Consider the following 22360-nt stretch of genomic DNA (forward strand, 5'->3'; position numbering starts at 1 on the left):
AACTAAAAAGCCTCTTGATGAAAGTGAAAGTGGAGAGTGAAAAAGTTGGCTTAAAGCTCAACATTCAGAAAACGAAGATCATGGCATCCGGTCCCATCACTTCATGGGAAATAGATGGGGAAACAGAGGAAACTGTCAGTTTATTTTTTTGGGCTCCAAAATCACTGCAGATGGTGACTGCAGCCATGAAATTAAAAGACGCTTGCTCCTTGGAAGGAAAGTTATGACCAACCTAGATAGCATATTAAAAAACAGAGATATTACTTTGCCAACAAAGGTTCGTCTAGTCAAGGCTATGGTTTTTCCAGTGGTCGTGTGTGGATGTGAGAATTGGACTGTGAAGAAAGCTGAGCGCCGAAGAATTAACACTTTTGAACTGTGGTGTTGGAGAAGACTCTTGAGAGTCCCTTGAACTGCAGGGAGATCCAACCAGTCCATCCTAAAGGAGACCAGTCCTGGGTGTTCATTGGAAGGACTGATGCTAAGGCTGAAACTCCAATACTTTGGCCACCTCATGTGAAGAGTTGACTCGTTGGAAAAGACCCTGATGCTGGGAGGCATTGGGGGCAGGAGGAGAAGGGGACGACAGAGGATGAGATGGCTGGATGGCATCACTGACTCAATGCACATGATGTGGGTGAAATCCGGGAGCTGGTGATGGACAGGGAGGCCTGGCGTGCTGCGATTCATGGGGTCGCAAAGAGTCGGACACGACTGAGCGACTGAACTGAACTGAACTGAGAGGGAAATGGCTTGGGGCAGATTAAATTTTTATATGTATCGTTTTAGTTGTAGTATATTCATTATGTTTTCTTGTTTGATCTTACTAGCAGGTTCCAATCCTGTTGTTATGACTTGATATATTGATCCATCTGAAGACTGGGAATGGAGGGGATTGACTGTGGGATAAATACAGAACTTACCTAATACAGTTGTGTGCGCCATTTTACCATGGTTTGTTGCTAGTCTTGTACTGCTTTGAAGGTAGATAATCTGATTGGGTTGTCAGTAAGTAATTGTATGAATGAAGTATATGTTATGACTAACTGAATTATAACTTTTCTTTCAAAGGGCACAGATATCCACAGATTCTGGTTTCATTACTATCTTGTTAAGTATGAGCAGTTATTCACAAACAGCACCTGATTTGGAACCTCAGTTTCGAGGTGGAGTGCGAGGGCCCACGCAGGGCTGAATTGTGACAGCACAGGGCCCCTGGGTTCCCTGGGTCATCGTCACTTTTCCTATCTGCAGTTGGCTTAGATGATCATCTTGCATTTGAGTTTCAGCCACAGACTCATCCAACTTGGCGGACTTTTGGTTCTACTCCTGTTCCCCCCACCCGGGAATGTTCCCTTCTCTGCAGGTTGCCTCTCTAAAGCTGCCTGCCCTTCAAGACCCCCTGCAGACTACTGCCTCCACGAAGCCTCCGGAGCCACCCGGCCAGGGCGTTGTCGTTCAGCCCACCCCGCGCTGCTTACCTTTCCTTGGGGGCCCCTGCTGCCTGTGTACAGGCGCATGTTCCTGTGTCTCCCACTCGTGTGTTCTCTAGAACCTTGGCATAGGGCTGCGTATACAGGCCCTCTTCACATGTGTGTAATTTGAGAGGCAGGATTAATAGAAATAGAACTCTGAGGGACTTGGGTCAGTTTGTCACATTTTCTTGATGGGTTGTATATTATTTGAGCACCAGCAACCTGGGTTCAATCCCTGAGTCAGAATATCCCCTAGAGTAGGAAATGGCAACCAGTATTCTTGCTCAGAAAATCCCGTGGACAGAGGAGCCTGGTGTGCTACAGTCCACAGGGTCGCATAGAGTTAGACACAGCTGAGCAGCTAACAGTTTACTTCATGACTTCAATTTCTAAGAGAGTCTAAAGCGACAGTTAACTTTTTCACTCACTGATTCTTCAGTGTAAACCCGACCTGTTTATGAAGGTCATGTCTGGTGCCATAGGATAGCCAAGTTTCTCCATGGAAAGCAGCTGGCTTAGCTTGTTGGCTAAATTGGGTATGAACAGAGTTCAATTTAAAGGTGGGTTCTTTAAATGGAATTTCTTTCGGATGGGTTTTCCTGGCAGAATGCAGTGTTAAGCTTATTAATTCACAGGTTGAAATGTCTTCACTGAAATATGGTTTTCTTTAGCACAGTACTAGCTTTTAGTTATGTCACAGTTGCATTCAAAGGTTGGTTAAAAACTCAAAGTACTGTTGCCAAGCTCCCAAATTGCAGGCTCAGAAATCCCTTTTGAAAGAGGAAGGGTGGGCGTCGGAAGGTAGGAGGGAGCTGTCACCGAGAAGCGGCCCTCCTCGCAGAGGCGAGTGGAAAAGGCCGTAGGGCTGCTTTCTCCGTCGAAACGACCTCGGTGTTAGAGAGAGCCAGCAAATGACTGCAGTGGTTATTTTTCTTCCAAAAGTAATTTTTCCTTTTAAGAGGAAACATCAAAGAACATGCCTCTCCCTCTGAAGCAATTACTTCTGGAAGAGTTACTTTCCTTCAGCCTTTCTTGGTTTTTGTATTAGATAAATATTGAGTGTGATTAGGAAATGACTTGATAGTACTGCAGATAGTTGGCAAAAAAAAAAAAGGCATTTGAAAGTTCCCTTGGCTCTTCTTTCTGATGAAGTGATTGGAACCTAGTGGTGGTTGAAACGTGGGGTTCTTCCTCACTTCTGGAGATTTCCTCCTGTAGAAATAAAATGGAAGGCCTGCAGGTGTGGGCTTTGTCCCAAACAGGGTTTTAAAAATAGGGTCACTTTGTAAAATCGGGATTTAGAAACCAGAAGCTTGAGTTCCCTGGGCCTGTGTCTCACCTCCGAGCGACAGCAAGCCGCCGGGGGAGGCGGCCCCGTGAGGAGGGCCCCCGGGACTGGACGCCTGGCCTCTGCCTGGACTGGGCTGTGGGCGCACCTGACCTCGTAAACAGTTTCACGGGTGAATGTGACCTGTTGCACTTAATCAGTTATATGCAGAGGCACCGTTGGTTTTCGTGTGAATTTTCCCTGTTAATATTTTTCCCAACTTTCTGTTTTGAAAAATTTCTGTTAAAAAAGTTGATAAAGTGTAGTGAGTACCTGTACACATTTCACCTAAACTAACATGTTTGTTTTATTTTGTTCCTTCCCACACATACACCTTTTTTTTTCCCCGTAGAACCAACCACTTGAAAGTAAGCTGTGTGTATCTTAACACTTTTGCCCTAAATACTGAAGAATAGATGTTCTCCTATGTAACTGTCATTATCACAACTGAGAAATCTGACACTGATAGAATACTGCTACTTAATATGCAATTAATACTACTTAATATGGTCACGTTTCCTTAACTATTTTCTAGAGCTATGTTTATTCCAGTCCAGGAGCCAGGGCAGCATTGCATTCGATAATCCTGTCTCTTGAGTTGTCTTAATTCTAGACACTCCCCTACTTTCTTTGTTTATCAAGACATTGACAGTTTTTCTTTTTTCAAATTTTTGGCCACTCCCATGGTGTATGGGACATTGGTTCCCTGACCAGAGATTGACCCCACACCCCCTGCTTTGGAGGACGGAGTCTTAACCACTGGACTCACCAGGGAAATCGACAGTTTTTCTTTTGTAAAGGTTTGGGCTGGTTGTTTTGCAGAATATTCCATAAGTTGGGTGTGTCTGGTTGTCCTCTTGATTAGCTTTAGTTCACAGTTTGCATCACGAAGACTCATGCTTGTGTGTGCTTCCGTGGCGTCCAGCAGATTGTCAGGTGGTTCCCATCATTTGGTGAAGGTGATGTCCGCTAGGTCTTTGCGTGGTAGTGGTTCTGTTGTGCCTTTGTCACACATAACTAGCAGGATCATAATTTGAGGCTGTGGTGTCTTCCAGCAACTCCCTTTCTGTAGCATCCCTTGATGATCCTTGCTTGAATCAGTTATTATAAATTGATGGTTGCAGAATGTGGTTTTTCTAATCATGTCATTCCTTCTGTGATTATCGGATGATCTTTTCTGTTAAATTTTCTTTCCTGCCCGTTTTTCTTGAGTATTTCTATATGGTTTGTAATGCTTTATCACCTGTTTTCTTTCTGGTGCTCCAGTTATCCGGGGATTGACAAGGGGAACCCATTCGGGCTGGTTCCCCATCAGTCATTGAGCACTTTCTTGATTTCTGGTAAGAAATGCTTCAGACTCACCTTGACCTTTATTTGCTCCAGACTTGTAATTAGCCTTTTCTCCAAGGAGCACAGCTTCCTTTTTAGTAGGCAGTGGTATTTGGAAAATAGGAACTGGATGCCAAGTTTGCTTATTGCGGCTGAGGTGTCATATCTTCTAGGCCCTTCCAGATAGAGCTAGAACGTAAATGCTTTTAATATTTTAATACAATTAGAATGCTTCTAATTTTCAGAGGCTTCAGAAACTTTATAGGTTTTGGTTTGTGCTGAAAAACTAGGGTGGTGGTGGTGGTTGTTTAATCACTAAGTCATGTCCTACTCTTTGCGACCCCATGGACCGTAGTCCGCTAGGCTCCTCTGTCCATGGGATTTCCCAGGCAAGAATACTGCTGATAGCCTGAGCAATTTCAGAGACTAAAGTTTTGTCAACTTCTTTCAGTCTTCCTTTCCCTTAATCCTCTAGAAAGTTAATTTTCTGTGCTAACAGTACACAAAATTCAATAGCCTCACATATCTCCTAAAGATAAGCCAGGGTACGTGAGCACAGAAACACGAAGCTGGATTCATTGATTTATTTAGGAAGCTCTTATTCCATATTTCAAAAAATGTTTGTTGAACAGTGACTGTTTCAGACAGTGAGTAAGGTCCTTCTTCTGGATAATCAAAGAGAAGTAGGACTTGGTCTCTGCCCTGTAGCCAAGTGGAGGGAGGAGGCCAGATGCTTACTAACCAGTTTCCACACAGGCTGAGTCTTGGAGAGGAACATGCCGACTCCTGTGCTAGTGGCTCTTTAGCCTGGATACCTCAAATACCAGCTGGTTGGGGCACACCGAGGTGAAAATGAATGTCTCAGCGAGTACGCGTCTATGTGGAGGGATAGATTTACAGGGAATGGAAAGTTTTTTCTGTTTTAAATTCAAGGCTAGCCTGTGTGGGTAATGCCTTATGCTGACCACTCTATTTCAGGAATTTAAAGGATGTTGTGGGTATTTTGCAAATGATATAATAGGTACTTAAGTGGTAGAGGGCCGAGTTTAGGTTGCTTCTTGCCAAGGACTTACTCTACCCTTTATGTCACTTAAGAAGAATTGTGTTTTTTTTGAAGCCCTTGTAATCTCAGTTTCTTGACATATCATAGTGCTGGAATGTACAAAGCCTTTTTTTTTTTAATGTAGGAAAATTTAGAAGTCAGTTTAGACAATGTCAGTGTGTAGAACAAAGGATACTCAGCATTTTTTTTTTCTAGAATTGTGTGTGCAGTGCCTAATACTAACAAATTTTAGGGCCTCATTGAGGCCTTAATTATCCGAGGTATGATCTCAGCAGTTGAATAAACTTCTTAAATGTTGTTTATTATAAAAGGCATAAAGAGAATTTTCCTGTGATTTATATCCCACGCTAGCAGTTAACGGGATTCAGAATGTATTTGAATGAAGGGGAGTAGATAAGTATGAAGAATGTATTTTCAAGTCCCAAAGTAAAAACATCTAAAAAGCAAATGCAGTTGGTCACCACGTGAGTTCTGCCTCCCTTCCAGACCAGATGGTGACATGGTGGCATCCCCTCCTTTCCCACCAGGAGGGCAGCTCCAGGAAGGCAGGGCCTTCTGTTGGTCCTGGTCCCCGCAGCCACACACACACACACACACACACACACACGCACCCACCCTGGGGGCCTGGCCACGTGGTTGGGTGCTGAGCAGGAGCGTGGCAGGCAGTGTCAGAGTGCAGGTCGCCAGTTCCCTCCTCTGCTGGCTGTGGGTCCCCGCTCACCCTGAGGTTTCCTCAGAGTTGCACTCCTGGGTTCTCTGTCCTGAAAATGTTCTCCCCTCATCACTGACCACGCACAGACCTTTCCACTGAGGCCCAGTGTTATTCCTCCTCTCCCTTCAGCCTTCCGGAGCCTCCACCCCTCCAAGCTGTTTACTCTTTTCTCCTTGCGCCCTTAGAGCACTTGCCTATTCTTAGGACACTTGTGTGTTTCCCTGACTCCATTTCCTGAACTGTCTGCTTCCTCTTCCCCTCCCTCGCATGTTGCCTAGCTTGGTGCCTTTTAAATAACGTGGACAGCAGGAGTGCGGCATTCATGTTTCAGACTGGGGAAACTTGATAATGTGATGGAAAGAAGATGAGACACATACAGAAGACCGAGTCACTTGAAATGAAATGGTCGTGAGCATCCTGGGTGGAGGAGCTGCCCAGTTGCTCTGGTGTTTCATGGGGTCTCTTGTGACCGCCTGTGGAACTTCCCCAGGAAGACTGACTTTTTAGCATGACAGTGCTCTGAAACTGCTGCCACTCTTTTAGAGGTAAAGTCAGGGCAGTGTGTGCCACCTCCGCACTGATTAATCTTTTCAGCACTGTAAGTTTCTTCCTCAGATCTGTGCTTGGTTGTCATTAGTTTCCAGATGGGATGTCTCAGTTCCCCTTGTCATGTTTCTCCTGCAGCCTCAGAGGGGAGTAGCATGTCGGTCACCTCGGTGCCTGTCCTTATGGGGAGCAGAGCTGAGAGGCGAGCCCTGGGCTTCCTCTCTCAGGTGTCTTCTCCCCGCCGTGTCCTGTGGTTTCCTGCTCACCCACACTTGTGAGCCACTGGACGGCTTCAGTTATCTTTAGATCAGTAATCCTCACGGATGGCTATGGAGCAAACCAAATCTGGTGCCTGTGTGCATTTTCTAAAAGTTTGGACAAATTATATAGCAAATCTTCTTTAAGTTTTTGTATTTTGAAATAATGATAGACTTATAGGATATTAATAGCATATTATTCCCAGGAAATACTATGGAGCGATTCCACAGGCTCTTGACTCATTTTTCCTCCCGACAGTAACATCCAAAGAGACTGTCGTTGAGCATCATGTACATCCAGGATATCAACACAGTATAGTCAAGAGACAGAGCGTCTCCCAAGGGTTCCCCTCCTGCTACACTGTTACAGTCCCACTCACTCCCCGCTCGTCCCCTGGCAGCCACTAACCTGTTCTCCATTTCTACAAGTTTGTCATTTCAAAAACGCTACAGGCACTTCCCTGGAGGTCCAGTGGCTCTGTGCTTCCACTACCAGGGGCCCACGTTTCACGTTTGATCCCCGGTCCTGGAACTCAGATCCTACAAGCTGCATGGTGCAGTCAAAAAATACATTTTTAAAACTACATTACAAACATATTTAAGTTCATAATCCATTTTGAGATAGTTTCTATAAGTATGGGGTTTATCAGGTTCCTTTTTTTCTCTATGGATGTGTAATTTCTCCAGTAATATTTGTGAAAAGGCCATCCTTCTTCCATTGAATTGCTTTAGCAGCTTTGTTGGCAGAACACTGGTGGGGGGCACATTTGGGAGGGTCAGTTTGTGGCTCCCTGACCCACCCACGGAGCTCTGTGTCTTTCCTTCCACCTGTGCACACAGTCTGGATTCCTGTAGCCGCATATCGAGCGTTCATACTGAGATGGGAAGGGGTGCTTCCCAACATAGTCTTCTTTTCCAGAATTGCTTTAGCTATTTTCGTTCTATCGCCATTCGGTTTAAGTTTTAAAGTACTCTTGTCCATAAGCTGCAAAAGAAAATCTTGCTGGGATTTTAAAGGAATTATGTTAAACCTCTCTATCCATATGGGGAGAATTGATATCTTTACTGTGTTGAGTCTTCCAATCCATGCACACAGAATGTCTTTTTCTTTCTTCAAATATTGAAAGTTTAAGGTGTAAAGATGAAGGGAGCTGTGATGTAACTGTTGGTGTGTATGAAGAGATGCCTGTATTCCAGGGACACCATCAGTGCCAGACTGCCAGGCTGTATCTTGGTTCAGTTCCTTTTTTTCAAAATTGTATTCACAGGCCTATGAAAGGAGGTTCCCTACGTGTCCTTTGATTCCAATGTTTGTGGACAGTGACACTGTGAATGAATTCAGGAGTGAAGATGGGGCTATTCACATTATAGAAAGGCGCTGCAAACTGGATATAGATGCTCCTCGACTGCTGAAAAAGGTAACTGGAAAGGACACCTTAAAAGGCAATCCCCCCAAAACTAAAATGAATTTGTGCTTATTGCTTCTGTTGGTTGCAGTTGGGTGTTATTCATTAACCCTTTTTTCTTTCTGTTTTGAAGATTGCAGGAGTTGATTACGTTTATTTTATCCAGAAAAACTCACTGAACTCTCGGGAACGTACTTTGCACATTGAGGCCCATAATGAAACGTTTTCTAATCGGGTCATCATTAACGAGCTCTGCTGCTACAGCGTGAGTAGCTGCACGGGGCGGAGGTGGGAGGTGGGGCGTGGTCTTCTGAGAGCCCTCGGGCCCTCGCGGTAGGCAGTGCGTGTCTTTGTCTGAGAGGGCAGTTCTCCGTCACACACAGTTACTGGTTTCTAATGCGTGGGATCAGCAGGGTGGCAGCTGGCGTGTCCTGCAGGATGGACTACATTGTTGCGGCAGTTAAGGTGGCCAAGTGATGCCCTGGTTTGTTCTTTAATATGAATACGCCACATCGTTTCTGGCCCACGCTAACACTTTTGAAATATGTGTCCCTCTGAGATTGGATCTGAGTGCATTTATCTGCCTCCCGTCTTGCCTGCTCACCACCCAGAGCAAGAACTTCTCTGACTGGAGTATTGGAATAACCCAGTAGGTCTCTCGCTTCCTCCCTCACCTTCCTATAGTGTATCCTTGACACTGAATCCAAAGTGATCCTTTTAAAGTGTGTCAGATCATGTCATGCTTTCTCAGGGCTCAGAGCTCTGCAGTGTCTGCAGTTCACTCAGAGGAAAAACCCACAAGCCTCACAGTGGCTCATGAGGCCCTGCATTTTCTCTTCCTCTCTCCTCTGTGTCCTGGCTGCCTCGTGCGCAGGCCTGCCCGCCGTCTCACAGCCTCTGATCACGTCGGTGTGCTTCCCAAAGGGCCCCTGGTCTCTCTGCTCCCTCTGCCCCCAGACCTCTGCTCGATGCCCATCCTTGCCTCTTGCAGGCTTCACTCAGGTCTGCCTTTCGACGAAGCCAGCCCTGAGCGCCCCGTTTAATTCTGTGAACTGCCCTCCAGTCCTTTTAGCCCTGCTGCCAACTTTCCTGTTCCCCATAGTGCTTCTCTTCCAGCACTGGTTTAACTTCTTACCTATTGTGTTTATGGCCAACTGCCAGTCTTCTTCTGCTAGACTGTAACCCTCACAAGGCAGGGATCTTGGTTTTGTTTGTGATAGAGAACACTACTCGGTAAATATGGTGAATAAATGAATGATACTACCAAGCATGAAAATAAAGCTCTCCTTTTAATAGTCATTTTTAGAATATTTTAAAAATATTATTTGAGGCTTTTCATAATTCTGAATCTCTCTGTAATTTTTCCATCTGCTCTTTTCATGATAATAACATTGTTAGTAAAATAAGTGTTTTTTTCCCCCCTTGGTACCAGTGAACTGAGGAGCAAATATTCTCAGTCGTCAGTATAATTAATGAGAATACTTTCTCTTTTACCTGCAGGTTCACCCTGAAAATGAAGACTGGACCTGTTTTGAACAGTCAGCAAGTTTAGATATTAAATCTTTCTTTGGTTTTGAAAGTACAGTAGAAAAAATTGCAATGAAACAATATACCAGCAACATTAAAAAAGTGAGTGTCCCTTGGGGTTTTATGGGCAGGAGTCTCTTGAGATGGTCCAAGCTGGTCCCTTCCAGAGGCTGGGGGTGGGTTAGTCAGGGGTCCCGGTGAGTCAAAGGGGAGGATGGGGGCCACAGACCGCGCTGGTCGCTGGTGGAGGTCAGGGGCGAGTGTTCGGCCGCTGGCTGTGGTGCTGCCTGCTCGGAACTGCAGGGAGAGGTGGGGACTAGGGTCCGGGGCCCGCTGGGGGAGGCCTCTCGGGTCCCTCCGAGGCCTTGGGAGGTGAGGCGCGTCTTCCCTGGAAGAAGCTCCCTTCTTGTTTTCCTGCTGCTGCTCATCAGCGTGGCATTTGGGTGTCAGATGTTATCATTTGGGGTTAGGGGGTGCTTTCCCAAGGCTTGTTCTCGGTGCTCCTGGAGAGCGTTTGGATTGAGACATAGAGCACATCCTGGGCACAGGGCGGTGAGCCAGCGCTTGCAACTGGTGACGTAACACTGTCCGAGACATGGTTTCCTAGGCCTCTAGAGAAGGGGAAGTAAAATTATGGGGAAAAAACCCACAGAAGCATTTGGCTTTTCTTTTTCCTATTTGTTCTGTAGTCACTCAGTTTTCATCATGGTTTTCAAAACCCTTGAGGAGTGAGTAACTTGAAAGCTCAGTGTAGTAGTACTAACCTCAAAACTGGCTTTGCTCCCAAGGGCAAGGAAATCATCGAGTATTACCTTCGTCAGTTAGAGGAAGAAGGCATCACATTTGTGCCCCGCTGGACTCCACCTGCCGCCGCCCCCTCTTTGGAGACGTCCTTGTCCTGCAAGAAACCAGCAGCGTCACTGACTGTCGTCGTGCCTGACCCCACGCTCAAGGAAGGGCTGAGCGGCGAGCCCCTCAGCACCCCGAGTGGGGCAGCCGAGCCCACCGCAGGGACCCCGGACGGTGAGTCTGCAAGGGGCCTCATTCTAAGGGCAAGACTCCAGGCTGAACTGGAACCCTTGCCTCTTGGGACACATAGCTATGACACGAACAAAGATGGATCTTATCACTGTCCCCTTGCCTCTGGCTTACATAACACATTCATTTTATTTTTTTCTTAGAATGAAGAAACCAGAGTTTTTAAAAATGGTCAGGAAGGGGTTAACACAGTTATATCATCAGCATACCCATTTTCGGCTTCCTAGATGCCAGGCACTCTTCTGAGCACTTTGTGAATGTTTGCTCATTTAATAATAGTCCCTTTTAGGTAAGAAATGCTTTTGTCTTTGTTTTATAACTGAGTTAATAACTAAGGCTCAGAGGAACCAAGTGACTTTCATGGAGAGACACAGCTGTAGGTGGCAGGCTCCACGCCTTTCTCGTGTGACACACACACACACGCACACAAACCCTTTTTGATTGCTCAGTGTCATGCCCAATGTAAAGTAAGACAGTACAAGAAAATTCTGCCCTCAGAAGTTCTGTTGAATCATTGGCATTTATTTTTCCCTGCCTTCTCTGTGGCTCAGCTTTGCCCTCTGAATTAAGTATTATTAAATATTGATAACAGCCGTGATATTGTGAATAGAGTTGATACTTGGCAAACAGTGGTGACTTGGCGGCAGCTGGATGTGTCTTGGAATGCACATGTTTCCTTGTGCTTCTGCGGTGACTGGGTTTAGACAGTCACCGGGGGGCCCTTTGGTGGCTGGTTAGAGTCCACCGTCCCCCGTGGCTCGTTTATCTCTGACTCCTGGACCACATGGGAACGTCACCGAGTGGGGCAGTTTGGAAGTCTTCAAGTTCCAATGTTCTTATTGTTAAGAATGTCCGAAATTGATATTCTAGACAAACTAGACGCAGACTACATCAAGAGATACCTGGGCGACCTGACGCCACTGCAGGAGAGCTGCCTGATCCGGCTTCGCCAGTGGCTCCAGGAGACCCACAAGGGCAAGGTGAGCATCTGCCCGAGTGTGCATCCAGGCACGTGTGCAGGGGTGCCGTTGTTCAACCTGGACGCCTGGTCCTGTTCGAGTGACTCACAGTCAATGTGCCTGATGGCCGTAGGTGGGAATGTCCCTCTGGTCAAAAAGGCACTGGATCTGTGACCCCGTGTGCGGCGTCTGAGTCCTTTGTAGCGAGTTAGGATGCCCTGCTGTGTATAATTAGCTGCGTATTTATAGATGTTACAGAGAATGGCCTTAAAAATAATTACGTATCAAGTTACAGTAAAAGCAGTGTTGTAAGAATTAATTACAAATATTCATTCATTTTACTTTTCAGAAGGTTTGGAAGTAGTTCACAGGTTCTTCAGAGATTAACTGTTGGGCTTTGGGACTTCCCTGATGGTCCAGTTCAAGGTTAAGACTTTGGCTTCTGGTGCAGGTTAATCACTGGTCAGGGAGCCAAGATCTCACGTGCCTTGTGGCCAAAAAACCAAAATATAAAACAGAAACAGTATTGTTACAAATGTTATACTTTAAAGAAAAGGTCCACTTCAAAAAAAAAATCTTAAAAAAATTAACCTGTGCTTTGATTTTGAGGTGTTTGGTAAGTAAGCCTCATAACGAATTAGCTTTTTTGTAATCTCACGGGGGACCAGTGTGGGACGGAGGCAGATCCACGTGTCTGGGTAGTTCCTGGCCTCCTGCGCTGGCCTGGTGTCCAATTCTGCCGGTCTTGGTCTCCAGCGTCCAGTATCCAAGGACTGTTTGTATCTGTTCGCGAGAACTCCCCCGCTGTGATCAGAGCTGCCGTTGTTGGGCACTGACCGTGCATTAGACTCTGGTTTAAGATCTTTATTAAATCCTCCCAGCAGCCCCATGAACTGGTGCTATTATTATCACCTGTTGTGCACACACACACAAGTTCAGTAACTTGCTGGGGGCCTTAACGTCTAGTGACTGCTGGGGTCGGGCTTTGAAGCCAGGCCACTTGGTTCTGGGACCGACATTCCCAGCCACTCCCGTGTAATGGTAGTCCTTTCTGAGAGGAGACCGTGCATCTCGGTGCTTTATTTTCCCAGGAGGGGGGGCAGGTGGATGCCAATTGCATGCCCCCCTCATCTGCACCTGCAGCGTGGGCATGTGGCCAGGGACGAGGACAGCCGGGCCACGGGAGACCCAGACACGGTCTTGGCCTTCTGTTTCCCTCGGGGAAAACTGTCAGACTTGTCAGCTGCCAGGAGTGGAACCTGAAGAAGGCTCTGGGGTGTCAGGACACCAGCGCCGCTATCAGAGCCAACAGCACTGCTCTGCGTCCTGCGTCGCTATCGCGTGTAATACTGTGCCGGAACGCGCGCAGACCACAGAAGCTGGCGGGTTAGCTCAGTGAGTCAGAGCAGCTGGAGTTTAAGAAGTTCCTTACGCCTTCACTCTCCTTTGCTGAAGCTAAAACGGGAATAGTCTAAAGATTATTCAGACTAATAATGCAGATTTTCTAAAGCATTAAGGAAGGTATTTGTGGTAGTGGCTAATTTTAAATAGTGTAATAATGCAGCTCGCTCTCAGTAAGAAGTGAGACTTTTTAGAGTCTTATTCCCTTGGTAACTTGCTTTTTCCCATTAGCAACTTTTCACATTGCTTAGAAACATCTCTTTCTCTCAATAGATCCCGAAAGATGAGCATATTCTCCGGTTCTTACGCGCCCGGGACTTCAACATCGACAAGGCCAGAGAGACCATGTGTCAGTCTCTGACTTGGCGCAAGCAACACCAGGTGGACTACATCCTCGATACCTGGCACCCGCCCCAGGTCCTGCAGGACTACTACGCGGGCGGCTGGCACCATCACGACAAAGGTAGCCGGGACCGTGGCATCGGTACCCGTGCTGAGAGGAACAGGGGCCTCGGGTGTGCTGTCCCTCCCCTTCCCCGTGTGAAGGAGTGGGCGCCTGTTTTATTGCCGCTGCCCTGGGGGTGCCCCGCCGAGTGGAGAGGGAGGGCCTGAGGCCACTGCTTCCTGGCTACTCGCTCCCCCCGCCCAGTAGCCTGCTCCACTTCATTCCTTAATCAGGTGGAGTTTGTTTAATTTTTAAAACTCCGAAGGCTGAGTTTTCGCAGGAGCAGAGTGCTAGTAAAGGTGCTTTGCAGTGGCTTAACCCGTGCAGTGTCTGTAACAACGCGTAGCCAGGTTTTGTACATCACAACAGGAGGGTTCTTAGCTCTACCTGGGGAGTGAACAAAACGTAACCAAGAGCAGCATCCCTAAATGAACGATCAGATGTGGGGCCATCTGGTCAGAATGCTCTGCACACGACACCTGCAGGACAGGCTTCTGGCTCAGTTTCGGTGGCAGGTGGAGTGGGGTTACTGCACCGAGCCCCGCAGTGGAGGTGCGTCAGTGCGCGCGGGTAGAGCCAGAGGCCGAGCTCCGCGGGGCTCGCCTCACCCCAGCGGGGCCCTGCTAATGACCTGCTCCATCAGTTGGCCTTTGTTTTCACCTTTTACAATTCTGGTGGGAAAAGACCGGGTGGGCCTCCTGTAGGCACTGCCGAAGCCAGCTGCTGCTTCCCAGAGCAGGAGAGCGCACGGGGCCCCGTTGGCCTATGGGGGCGCCCGTCCCCCGGTTCGGGTCAGGAGCAGTGCTCACGCCGCCTGTCCTTCCCCTGCAGACGGCCGGCCCCTCTACGTGCTCCGGCTGGGGCAGATGGACACCAAAGGCCTGGTGAGGGCTCTCGGCGAGGAGGCCCTGCTGAGATACGTGAGTGCTGCCCGCTGGCTTCACTTCCTTCTCTGTCGGCGGGGGTGGGAGGGGACCATGGTCCTGTAGCCACAGCGTGTATCACTTTGATCATTAGAAAGGAGGACCTATTTATAAATTCTACAAACTTCAAAAGAGGGCCCAAAAGTTAAGAAAACGGTTTTCACTGTGGGGAAGCACGAACACAGCCGCGGGCACAGCTGCTCCAGGGGGCGTGGGGGTTGGGCCGGGCGCCCGCTCCCCCAGCCGCACCCCCAGGCTGATGTGGGTCCTGCCGCCTACCCTCGCTGTGCTCTGGGGCCGCCTCTCGTCAGGCCTCTCAGCAGTGCTCTTGCACCAGCACAGCGTGGTCCTGGCTCTGAGCGTCCTTTGTCAGGGCTGTGAGCGCCTCCTTCCCTGTCTCCTCAACCCCTCCCCGGCAGGCTGCACAGCGTGGGTAGTCCCCAAGAGAAGAATGTTAGCCTTAAAGTAGAAACGAGCAAGCAGAACCTTGAAAGGCAGTGGAGAAGCCGTCGTCCCACATTACCCACTGTGGGCATTTTGTGCCTCTTCTGTGGTGCCCAGCACTGTGCGTGTGCTTCCGTGGGCGCTCCCGCACACATGCACACAGGTCTACGGGTGGACTGCATCTGTCGGGGAAGGGCTTGTTACTCCAGCTCAAAGGGGTCCCTTCAGCCAGACTTGAGGTCGGTTGTCACACTGCCCTTTCTCTTAGCTGGCGTGTGAGGCTTCACTGTGTTGCCACTCCGCCGACACTCACCTCCGACTCTTCAGACACGCTCGCTCTGGACGTGCCTATGAGGGAGCGAGCTGCTGCTTCTGTGATGTGTTTTGTGCGTGCGGCCGTGTCAGGACGTAGATGGCGTTTGGCTTACACGCCTCCCTGAGGCACATGGTGTCGCCGTCACCCGCGCAGCCGGATGCAGCCGCGTCGGCCCCTTAGACTGATGGGCAACGTCTCTGGCTCTTGTACACAGGTTCTTTCTATCAACGAAGAAGGCCTGCGACGGTGTGAAGAGAACACTAAGGTCTTTGGCCGGCCTATCAGGTAGCTGCTTCTTCCTCCGAGCTTGTTTGAAATAGGAGTCACGTATTTCTAGTTGATTTTTAAAAAGCCAGACTCTGCTTTGGTTTTTAGGACCAAGTCTGAGTAGTTACTGTTTTCCATGGTGTCCTAGCAGGTGGGACAGATAATCGCGTGGGGCGTGTGCTGCAGTCAGCTGCGGGGCAGCTGCTGGGTTTTGGTGCTTCTGCCCCAGGCCTTGCTGTCCTCTCGGCCTGTGGTAGTTTCATGGTCCTTGGGAGTCCAGGGTCCCAGTTGCTTGGTTTTTGCTCTGCTTTTTTTGGTGCTGAGGAGGTGGGACAGAAGAAAATGATTCTCTGCTCTTAAACCAAACTTGCAGTCATGGTGGACTGTTCTGAAGACGTGCAGTTGTTCAGAGGTGGGCCCTGGGAAGGGTCTGGATGGTTGACCAGCACAGAAGTTCCAGGAGGGCAGGGACTCTGAGGGCTTTTGTTCACTCCCGTGTTTCCGGCCCCTGCCGCAGCGCTTGACTCAGTAACGTTCAGTCACACGTGTATTTAAACGCCGTACGCACGCCCCGCTGGGTCAGTAGAGGGGGCTCAGCAGGTCCAGGGCAGCACGTGCCTCCCTGGATGGATGGCTGCACCTTTGATCCTGGTTCCCTAGCCCTTGGTGGCTTTGGTATTTTGGGGATTGGTCCTATTACACGCAGCCCACGTCTTAATACAGGCAGATAGCGGTAGAGTTCATTACACTGTGATTTTGAAAACCCAGTGTATTTTTGGAAATGGACACTAGCAACTGTATAGAACATAAAAAACGAAAGCCAGTCACCCTGGGCCGTGGTTTCCTGAGTGTGCACGCGCTGAACAGAGCTGGTCTCACCTGCAGCTCCTGGACCTGCCTGGTGGACCTGGAGGGGCTGAACATGCGGCACCTGTGGAGGCCGGGCGTGAAGGCGCTGCTGCGCATCATCGAGGTGGTGGAGGCCAACTACCCCGAGACACTGGGCCGCCTGCTGATCCTGCGCGCCCCCCGCGTGTTCCCCGTGCTCTGGACGCTGGTGCGCCTCCGCGGCGGGCGAGTGCGGGTTCCTGTCCGTGTGTCTGTGACTCCAAGTTGTATCACTAGTTAAGAAACGAGACAAGCGTGGAGAGATCAAAGTGTCTCAGGTTATTTAAGGGAAGAAAGTTTTCCCGAGAGTCCGCACGTCATACACTTTGGACTTTACAGAAAGAGCGTATCGAACTTGAATCCCACCCCCCCAATATCAGCATGTAATTTTCACCCTTGAAGTACAGACAGCAGAGCAAGTATAACTGCGTGGTCTTTTCCAATTCTTTGTAGGTTAGTCCATTCATTGACGACAACACCAGAAGGAAATTCCTCATTTATGCAGGAAATGACTACCAGGGGCCTGGAGGCCTGCTGGATTACATCGACAAAGAGATCATTCCAGATTTCCTGAGTGGAGAGTGCATGGTACGTACCTACGTAGGCAGGTAACACGTCTGACTACTCACAAGGGCAGGGAAGGTGGGTGTGGTTGACACAAATGATTTTCAGAACTTTTCGTTTGGATTATTTGTCTTTCAGTTTGGGGGTTTTGGCTGGCATCTGTCTGATCCTGGGTTAAACTAAACAGAGCCATTTAGGTAATTTTTGATAACATACACATTCTTCATTGTTAAACACTAAAGAGAGCTTGTTTTAGAATCAGTGTGATTGCAGCTTCCTTTATGCTCTCAGCTTTGCGTGAATTAGATTCTTTAACCGTTTTAGAGCAGCTGTGCATTTCTTTAAAATGTTAAAAAATCAAATTGATTCTCCAAAAAGGTTGCCCCGTGGATGATGTCAGGAACACATCTTAAAAAGGGTAATTAAGGGAGCTCATCCTCTTTTATGTAATGCAGGATTTGAAGTACACTGCATGGCTGGGTTAGCAAGCAGATGGCTCCACTTCTGCCCCTGTACTGTGATGAGTGGGGCATGTGATGAGTCAGAGAAGTTTAGCTCCTTGAAGACCGTATGGCCCCGGGGGCAAGACGGCCTGATGTGAGGGCCAGGAAACAAGCCGGGAGCGGTCCACTCGCCCTGCTGACGCAGCAGGTGACGCCAGCAGGGAGTCCACTCCCCTTCACAGTAAATTAGACTGTGCGATGTGGAGGTGCGGCCACCCTGGCTGGCTCACGTGTTCAGCTGCTGATGGGAACTTGGGGGATCTTGGGGGATTCTTGGAGGAGTTTAGAGCTGAACTCAGTTCTCAGGCCTTCAGTCCCGCTCTGAGGAGTCGCAGATGGAACCACAGTGCAGTGCAGGGAGCTAGTGAGCCAGGGGACCCCCACCCAGCTCCCCTGAGATTACAGCTTGGGGTCAGATCTGTGGAGACACACAGACGCAGTGTATCAGAGCACGACTCAGGTTGCTCTTCCAGTTGCAATGGAAGCAGCGGGGCTGGAGTGGGCAGAGCCTCCACTCCCCTGTGCTGTGTTAGCAATGGTAAGAATCCCGTAAGAGCAGAGATCTACCCCCATAAGAGCAGAGGTCTCCCCGCTCAGGCTCTTAAGGCTTCGGCTTGGCTCTTCTGTGCCACCGTCGGGCTGGCGTTGAGGCTGCATTCGCTTGTCTGACGCCGTCCAGCTTGCCGTCACTGCAGCGGCCTCCCTGAGTCCTGCCGCCCTGCCCGTCGGAGATGGCCGTGCTTCTTCCTGTGTAGTCACCTCCCAGGGCAGGTACCACAGGAAGCACTTGGATTTTAAGAACTCGAGGGTTCAGTCATTATATCCGGGTCAATTAGGACATTCACGAATGTGCAAATTCTGATTTAGCCTGCTTCAAGCAAATTCGAAAGGTGCCGCTCTTCATGGGTTTTGGCTGGTGGTGTGGACTGGTCGTTTGACCCGGCACAGACACTAAACTTCCCCCGTTACTTACACATCTTGCCCTTACTTGCACATGATAGAAATAGCGCCTGTGCTGTAGAGAATAAAACTCTTCCTCACATAGCGTTTTCCTTTGCAGCACAATATAAACACCCAGCGCTGCTTACGTAAACCAGCTTCAGTAGCTGGATGCTGTCCCACACACGCACTACTGTGAGCGTTGTGGCAGATCAGCCTCAGCTTGTTCTCATTTACTCAAAGTGAGACACGTGTGTTTAAGTGGTTTTTCTCAATTATGTTGCCTAAGTAGTGCAGGGTATTTTACGACATGGCCAGTGTTTCCCATTTCCTAAGCTAGGCTCCGCAGAGTTGAGCGTGTCAGGCCGGCGTGTGGCTCTCGGGATCGGCCTCCGTGGGCACTGCTCTCAAGCCGTGTTTCCGTTTCCAGTGTGAGGTGCCGGAGGGGGGCCTGGTGCCCAAGTCCCTGTACAGGACCGCGGAGGAGCTGGAGAACGAAGACCTCAAGCTCTGGACCGAAACCATCTACCAGTCTGCCAGCGTCTTCAAAGGGGCCCCGCACGAGGTAGGGGCCGGGCTGAAGCCACGGGGCCTGGGTCTCCCCTCCCCCCAGGGGTTCTTCTGTGGTCTCCCCAGTAGGGGGTCGTTTAGGAGAATCAGATGCTTTTCCCCGACTTGGTCTTGGTCTGCACTTGGTCTGCAGTTAAGGTAGCTGTCGATGCTGGCAAGCAGGCTCTCGCAGAGCAGACCTTGGCTGCCCTTGGTCAGGGCCCCCAGGAGGAGAGTAGGCAGGCGTCTCCACGTCCGGTCCACCCAAGACCCTTGACGCACGGGGCGCCTCGCAGGTCTCCCCCGGGGGGAGGTTTGTAACTTCTCAGTTTAATGTTTTCAGCACTTTCTGTGTTTTCTTGACTGGGTTTGGTTATTTACTATTTTTTAAGGAGTTTGCCCGTTTTCCTAGTCTGGTGGTGAGGAGGAGCTCACGCCATGCGTTCTCTCCTTGCTGCCTGTGGTGGTGCCTGAGCAAGGCTGTGCCTGTTTCCACACACGCGTGCGCTCTGGTGTCATGAGTGTCTCTGCACTGAGTGGTCTTAGCGCACTGAGTGGGCTCGGCTCATCCTGGGCTCCGGGCCGAGGTGTGTGGCTCAGGGTCGCGGGATCCCGCCCGGCTGAAGCTGGCTAAGCTGACCCTGTGCTGCTCCTCCATGCTTGGCCGGGGTGCCTCCCTCACCACCACCCGAGCCTCCTGGGGTGAGTGGACACGATGCTGTGGTTTGAATGAGCGGAGACGGGCTTGAGGTGCCTTACTCCCAGCCTCTTTGGGGGGAGACAACTGCATCTCAAGGATTACTTGGATTAATTTCTTACTTGGAGGCTGCGTTCTCGTCTTTGCTTAGGTCACGGTCGCGATGTCCCGGGTAGGGAGCTCAGTGTGCGGTGTGTTCTTGTGGGTCGCAGGGTTATCTGTGAGAGGGTTTCTACGTCAGAACACTGAAAACTTCGGCTCTGGTTTGAGGGTTCAGTAGGACGCACATCAAGGACGGGGGTCTCATGAAGCAAGGACTGAGTTCCTCGTCCCTGCTGTGAACGCAGGCGCAAGGGGCCGGTCCGCAGAGGGGCTGGCGTCCCAAGGAGCTTGGCCCATGGAGCCCGTGGTGTCGGTGCTGCCGCTGTGCTGGGATGGGACAGGGCTCGTGTGTGTGTGGAATCTGCTCTTTAGGGAGAGTCTGTGTAGCGACAGAGCCGAGGCAGGGGGACCACCAGAGACTGCTGGCCGGGAAGCCGGCACACCGCCTGCGGCACTCAGCGATCGGCTTCCAGGGCGGGTGGGGTATGGGGCTGGCTTCTGCCGAGATTTTTTTAGTGAATACATAGCTTTCCACAGCTGGTTTTAATTATCACAGTAATCTTTGGAAACTGTAACTTTGATCATTCCCTGCTGGGAAGCTATATGGGCGCTGCCTGAAATTCAGCTTTTAGATTGGCACTCGACACCCAGGGCCTTCCCCACCCAGGCCACGCGGCTCCCTCCCACCACCCAGCCTGGCGGCTGCGGGCCAAACACCCCTCAGCCTGTGCTCGCCTCCCCTCCTCTTGTCCCTCCCGGGCTGTTTACTCTGGGACCTTCCCTGTGCCCCTCAGCCCAGAGCAACCCTCGGAACCACTTCTGTGCTGTTGAGCGTTATTTCTGTTTTGTATCAAGGCCTTTTTTACAGCCAGGACCCGGTAGCCTAGAATGGCATCTAAATTGCATGTTCGGGACACTCAGGCTGCAGGGGGAGCTAACGGAGCACGGAACTTGATCGAGTGCCGAGCCTGGCCAAGGAGGCCTGCGGCTGGGACCCCCCTCCCCCAGCTGAGAGGAGAGCTGGGGGGCGGTGGGGACGTGCTGCCGCGGCGCCGGCTCACAGGCTCATGTTCACCGTAGCAGGCTGATGCAGCCAACCTCTCCTTCCAGATTCTCATTCAGATCGTGGACGCCTCATCGGTGATCACGTGGGATTTTGACGTGTGCAAAGGGGACATTGTCTTTAACATCTATCACTCCAAGCGGTCACCACAGCCACCCAAGAAGGACTCCCTGGGGGCGCACAGCATCACTTCCCCAGGAGGGAACAACGTACAGCTGATAGACAGAGTCTGGCAGCTGGGCCGGGACTACAGCATGGTGGAGTCGCCTCTGATCTGTAAAGAAGGGGAGAGCGTGCAGGTAGGGTCTCCTGAGCCTGCCCACAGCCTGGCTTTTCTGTCTGGAGAAGGAAGCCTTAGGGCGGTGGCCGGGCGGTTCAGTGTGTCCTCTTAGTCAGGGTGATTCAGGAAGCCGAGTGACTCTCAGAAGAACTCTGCTCAGCAGAATCCATGACTTGTGTCTAGAGCCATGAATTATTTCTGGAGATGTTTTCACAGAAGCAAACAGAAGGAAGGAGAGGGCAGTCCGTGTACACGCACTGCTGGGATTCAGGAGGCTGCTAAGATGACCCTTGACCCAACGGCATTGGTCTCCTTTAAGAAAATCACTCTGAGTAGAAGTGAGATAAACAAGGACATAGGGAACTGTTAACTGTCATGACCAAGCATTCTCATTTCTTTGCAGTGTTCCATCAGTTCATTTAAAACGTTGGCTAGTTATTCTGAGTGCCTGAGCTCAGAATGGTAGTTCTCGGGAGTTTTTGGCCTTTATATTAGACGCATGATTTTGCTGCCTTCACACTTTTCAGGGATAAGCCTGACAGTGTTTTGGTGGTCTTAGAAACACTGAAAGAGAGTATTCAGTTTTAAAAATAATGAACGTTTGAAGCTGTATCACACGGTCTTTAGTTCCAGAGTTAGGGGGAGAAAGCAGTTTTCACAGATCGTCATTCAACTTTAGACTGACATCCTTTTAACCCGGGATATGCTGGTAAGGTCACTAGAAGCACGTCAGAGTATTGGCTGGCCTAGGAAAGCTTTTTAGACCCTACCGCCTCGAGGGTAAGCAGAGGACCCCCCTGGGGGCTTCCACCCTGTGGGCGCCTGCTTCCTCCTCTGCAGGTGGGGGCCTGGCTGCAGGGCCCACCCCTGGAGGCAGTGTGAGACTGGCCTGATCACGAACCAGGGTAGCTGGCCCCTTCCCTCACCGAGAGGGTCGGTAATCGACGCTAGATCCGAGTGGACAGAGATGTCGTCCCCTCGGCGTCTGTCCCCGTTGTGGGGGCTCCCGGAAAGCAGGTGGTCCTCAGCTGTGCCCCCCGACTCACTCCAGGGCTCCCACGTGACTCGGTGGCCGGGCTTCTACATCCTGCAGTGGAAGTTCCACAGCACGCCGGCCTGCGCCGCCACCAACCTGCCCCGTGTGGACGACGTGCTGGCCTCCCTGCAGGTCTCCTCCCACAAGTGCAAGGTGATGTACTACACCGAGGTGATCGGCTCCGAGGACTTCAGGTACGGGAGGCCGGGTTCTGGGCCAGGGCAGCTCGTGATGTCACACAAGGGGTTGGGGACCGAGGGGAGCGAGGGGGCAGGGTCCAGCTGGAAGGCAGTTGGCGGTCACC

The 22360-nt window shown here is 50.2% G+C and overlaps 1 protein-coding gene and 1 long non-coding RNA gene across 4 annotated transcripts in view; one reads left to right on the forward strand and one right to left on the reverse strand.

The window, feature by feature from the left end:
* The window catches only part of SEC14L1 (SEC14 like lipid binding 1), a 49297-nt gene that overhangs the window by 24583 nt on the left and 2354 nt on the right, over nucleotides 1–22360 (forward strand). For 2 of the 3 annotated variants that reach the window (XM_086355261.1, XM_086355263.1), the window contains exons 3-15: nucleotides 7978–8127; nucleotides 8249–8380; nucleotides 9616–9744; nucleotides 10431–10665; nucleotides 11551–11660; nucleotides 13314–13503; nucleotides 14317–14405; nucleotides 15383–15453; nucleotides 16321–16492; nucleotides 16777–16911; nucleotides 18760–18894; nucleotides 20788–21039; nucleotides 22072–22250. In XM_086355261.1, coding sequence (XP_086211387.1) covers nucleotides 7978–8127; nucleotides 8249–8380; nucleotides 9616–9744; nucleotides 10431–10665; nucleotides 11551–11660; nucleotides 13314–13503; nucleotides 14317–14405; nucleotides 15383–15453; nucleotides 16321–16492; nucleotides 16777–16911; nucleotides 18760–18894; nucleotides 20788–21039; nucleotides 22072–22250 — 1979 coding nt within the window. Of the gene's footprint in view, nucleotides 1–7977; nucleotides 8128–8248; nucleotides 8381–9615; nucleotides 9745–10430; nucleotides 10666–11550; nucleotides 11661–13313; nucleotides 13504–13781; nucleotides 14038–14316; nucleotides 14406–15382; nucleotides 15454–16320; nucleotides 16493–16776; nucleotides 16912–18759; nucleotides 18895–20787; nucleotides 21040–22071; nucleotides 22251–22360 lie in introns of those variants that run through there. The other variant, XM_086355264.1, reaches the window with a different exon arrangement.
* LOC147351147 (uncharacterized) lies at nucleotides 9386–10541 on the reverse strand. The gene is made up of 2 exons (XR_015146838.1): nucleotides 10407–10541; nucleotides 9386–10253 (listed from the first exon to the last, which is right to left on the reverse strand). It is a non-coding gene; the product is annotated as an uncharacterized LOC147351147 (long non-coding RNA).

This window comes from Bos grunniens, chromosome 19 (assembly GCF_055505025.1).
Source record: "Bos grunniens cultivar Pamir isolate PY7600 chromosome 19, Bosgru_T2T1.0, whole genome shotgun sequence".
In the NCBI taxonomy this organism is placed as follows: domain Eukaryota; kingdom Metazoa; phylum Chordata; class Mammalia; order Artiodactyla; family Bovidae; genus Bos; species Bos grunniens.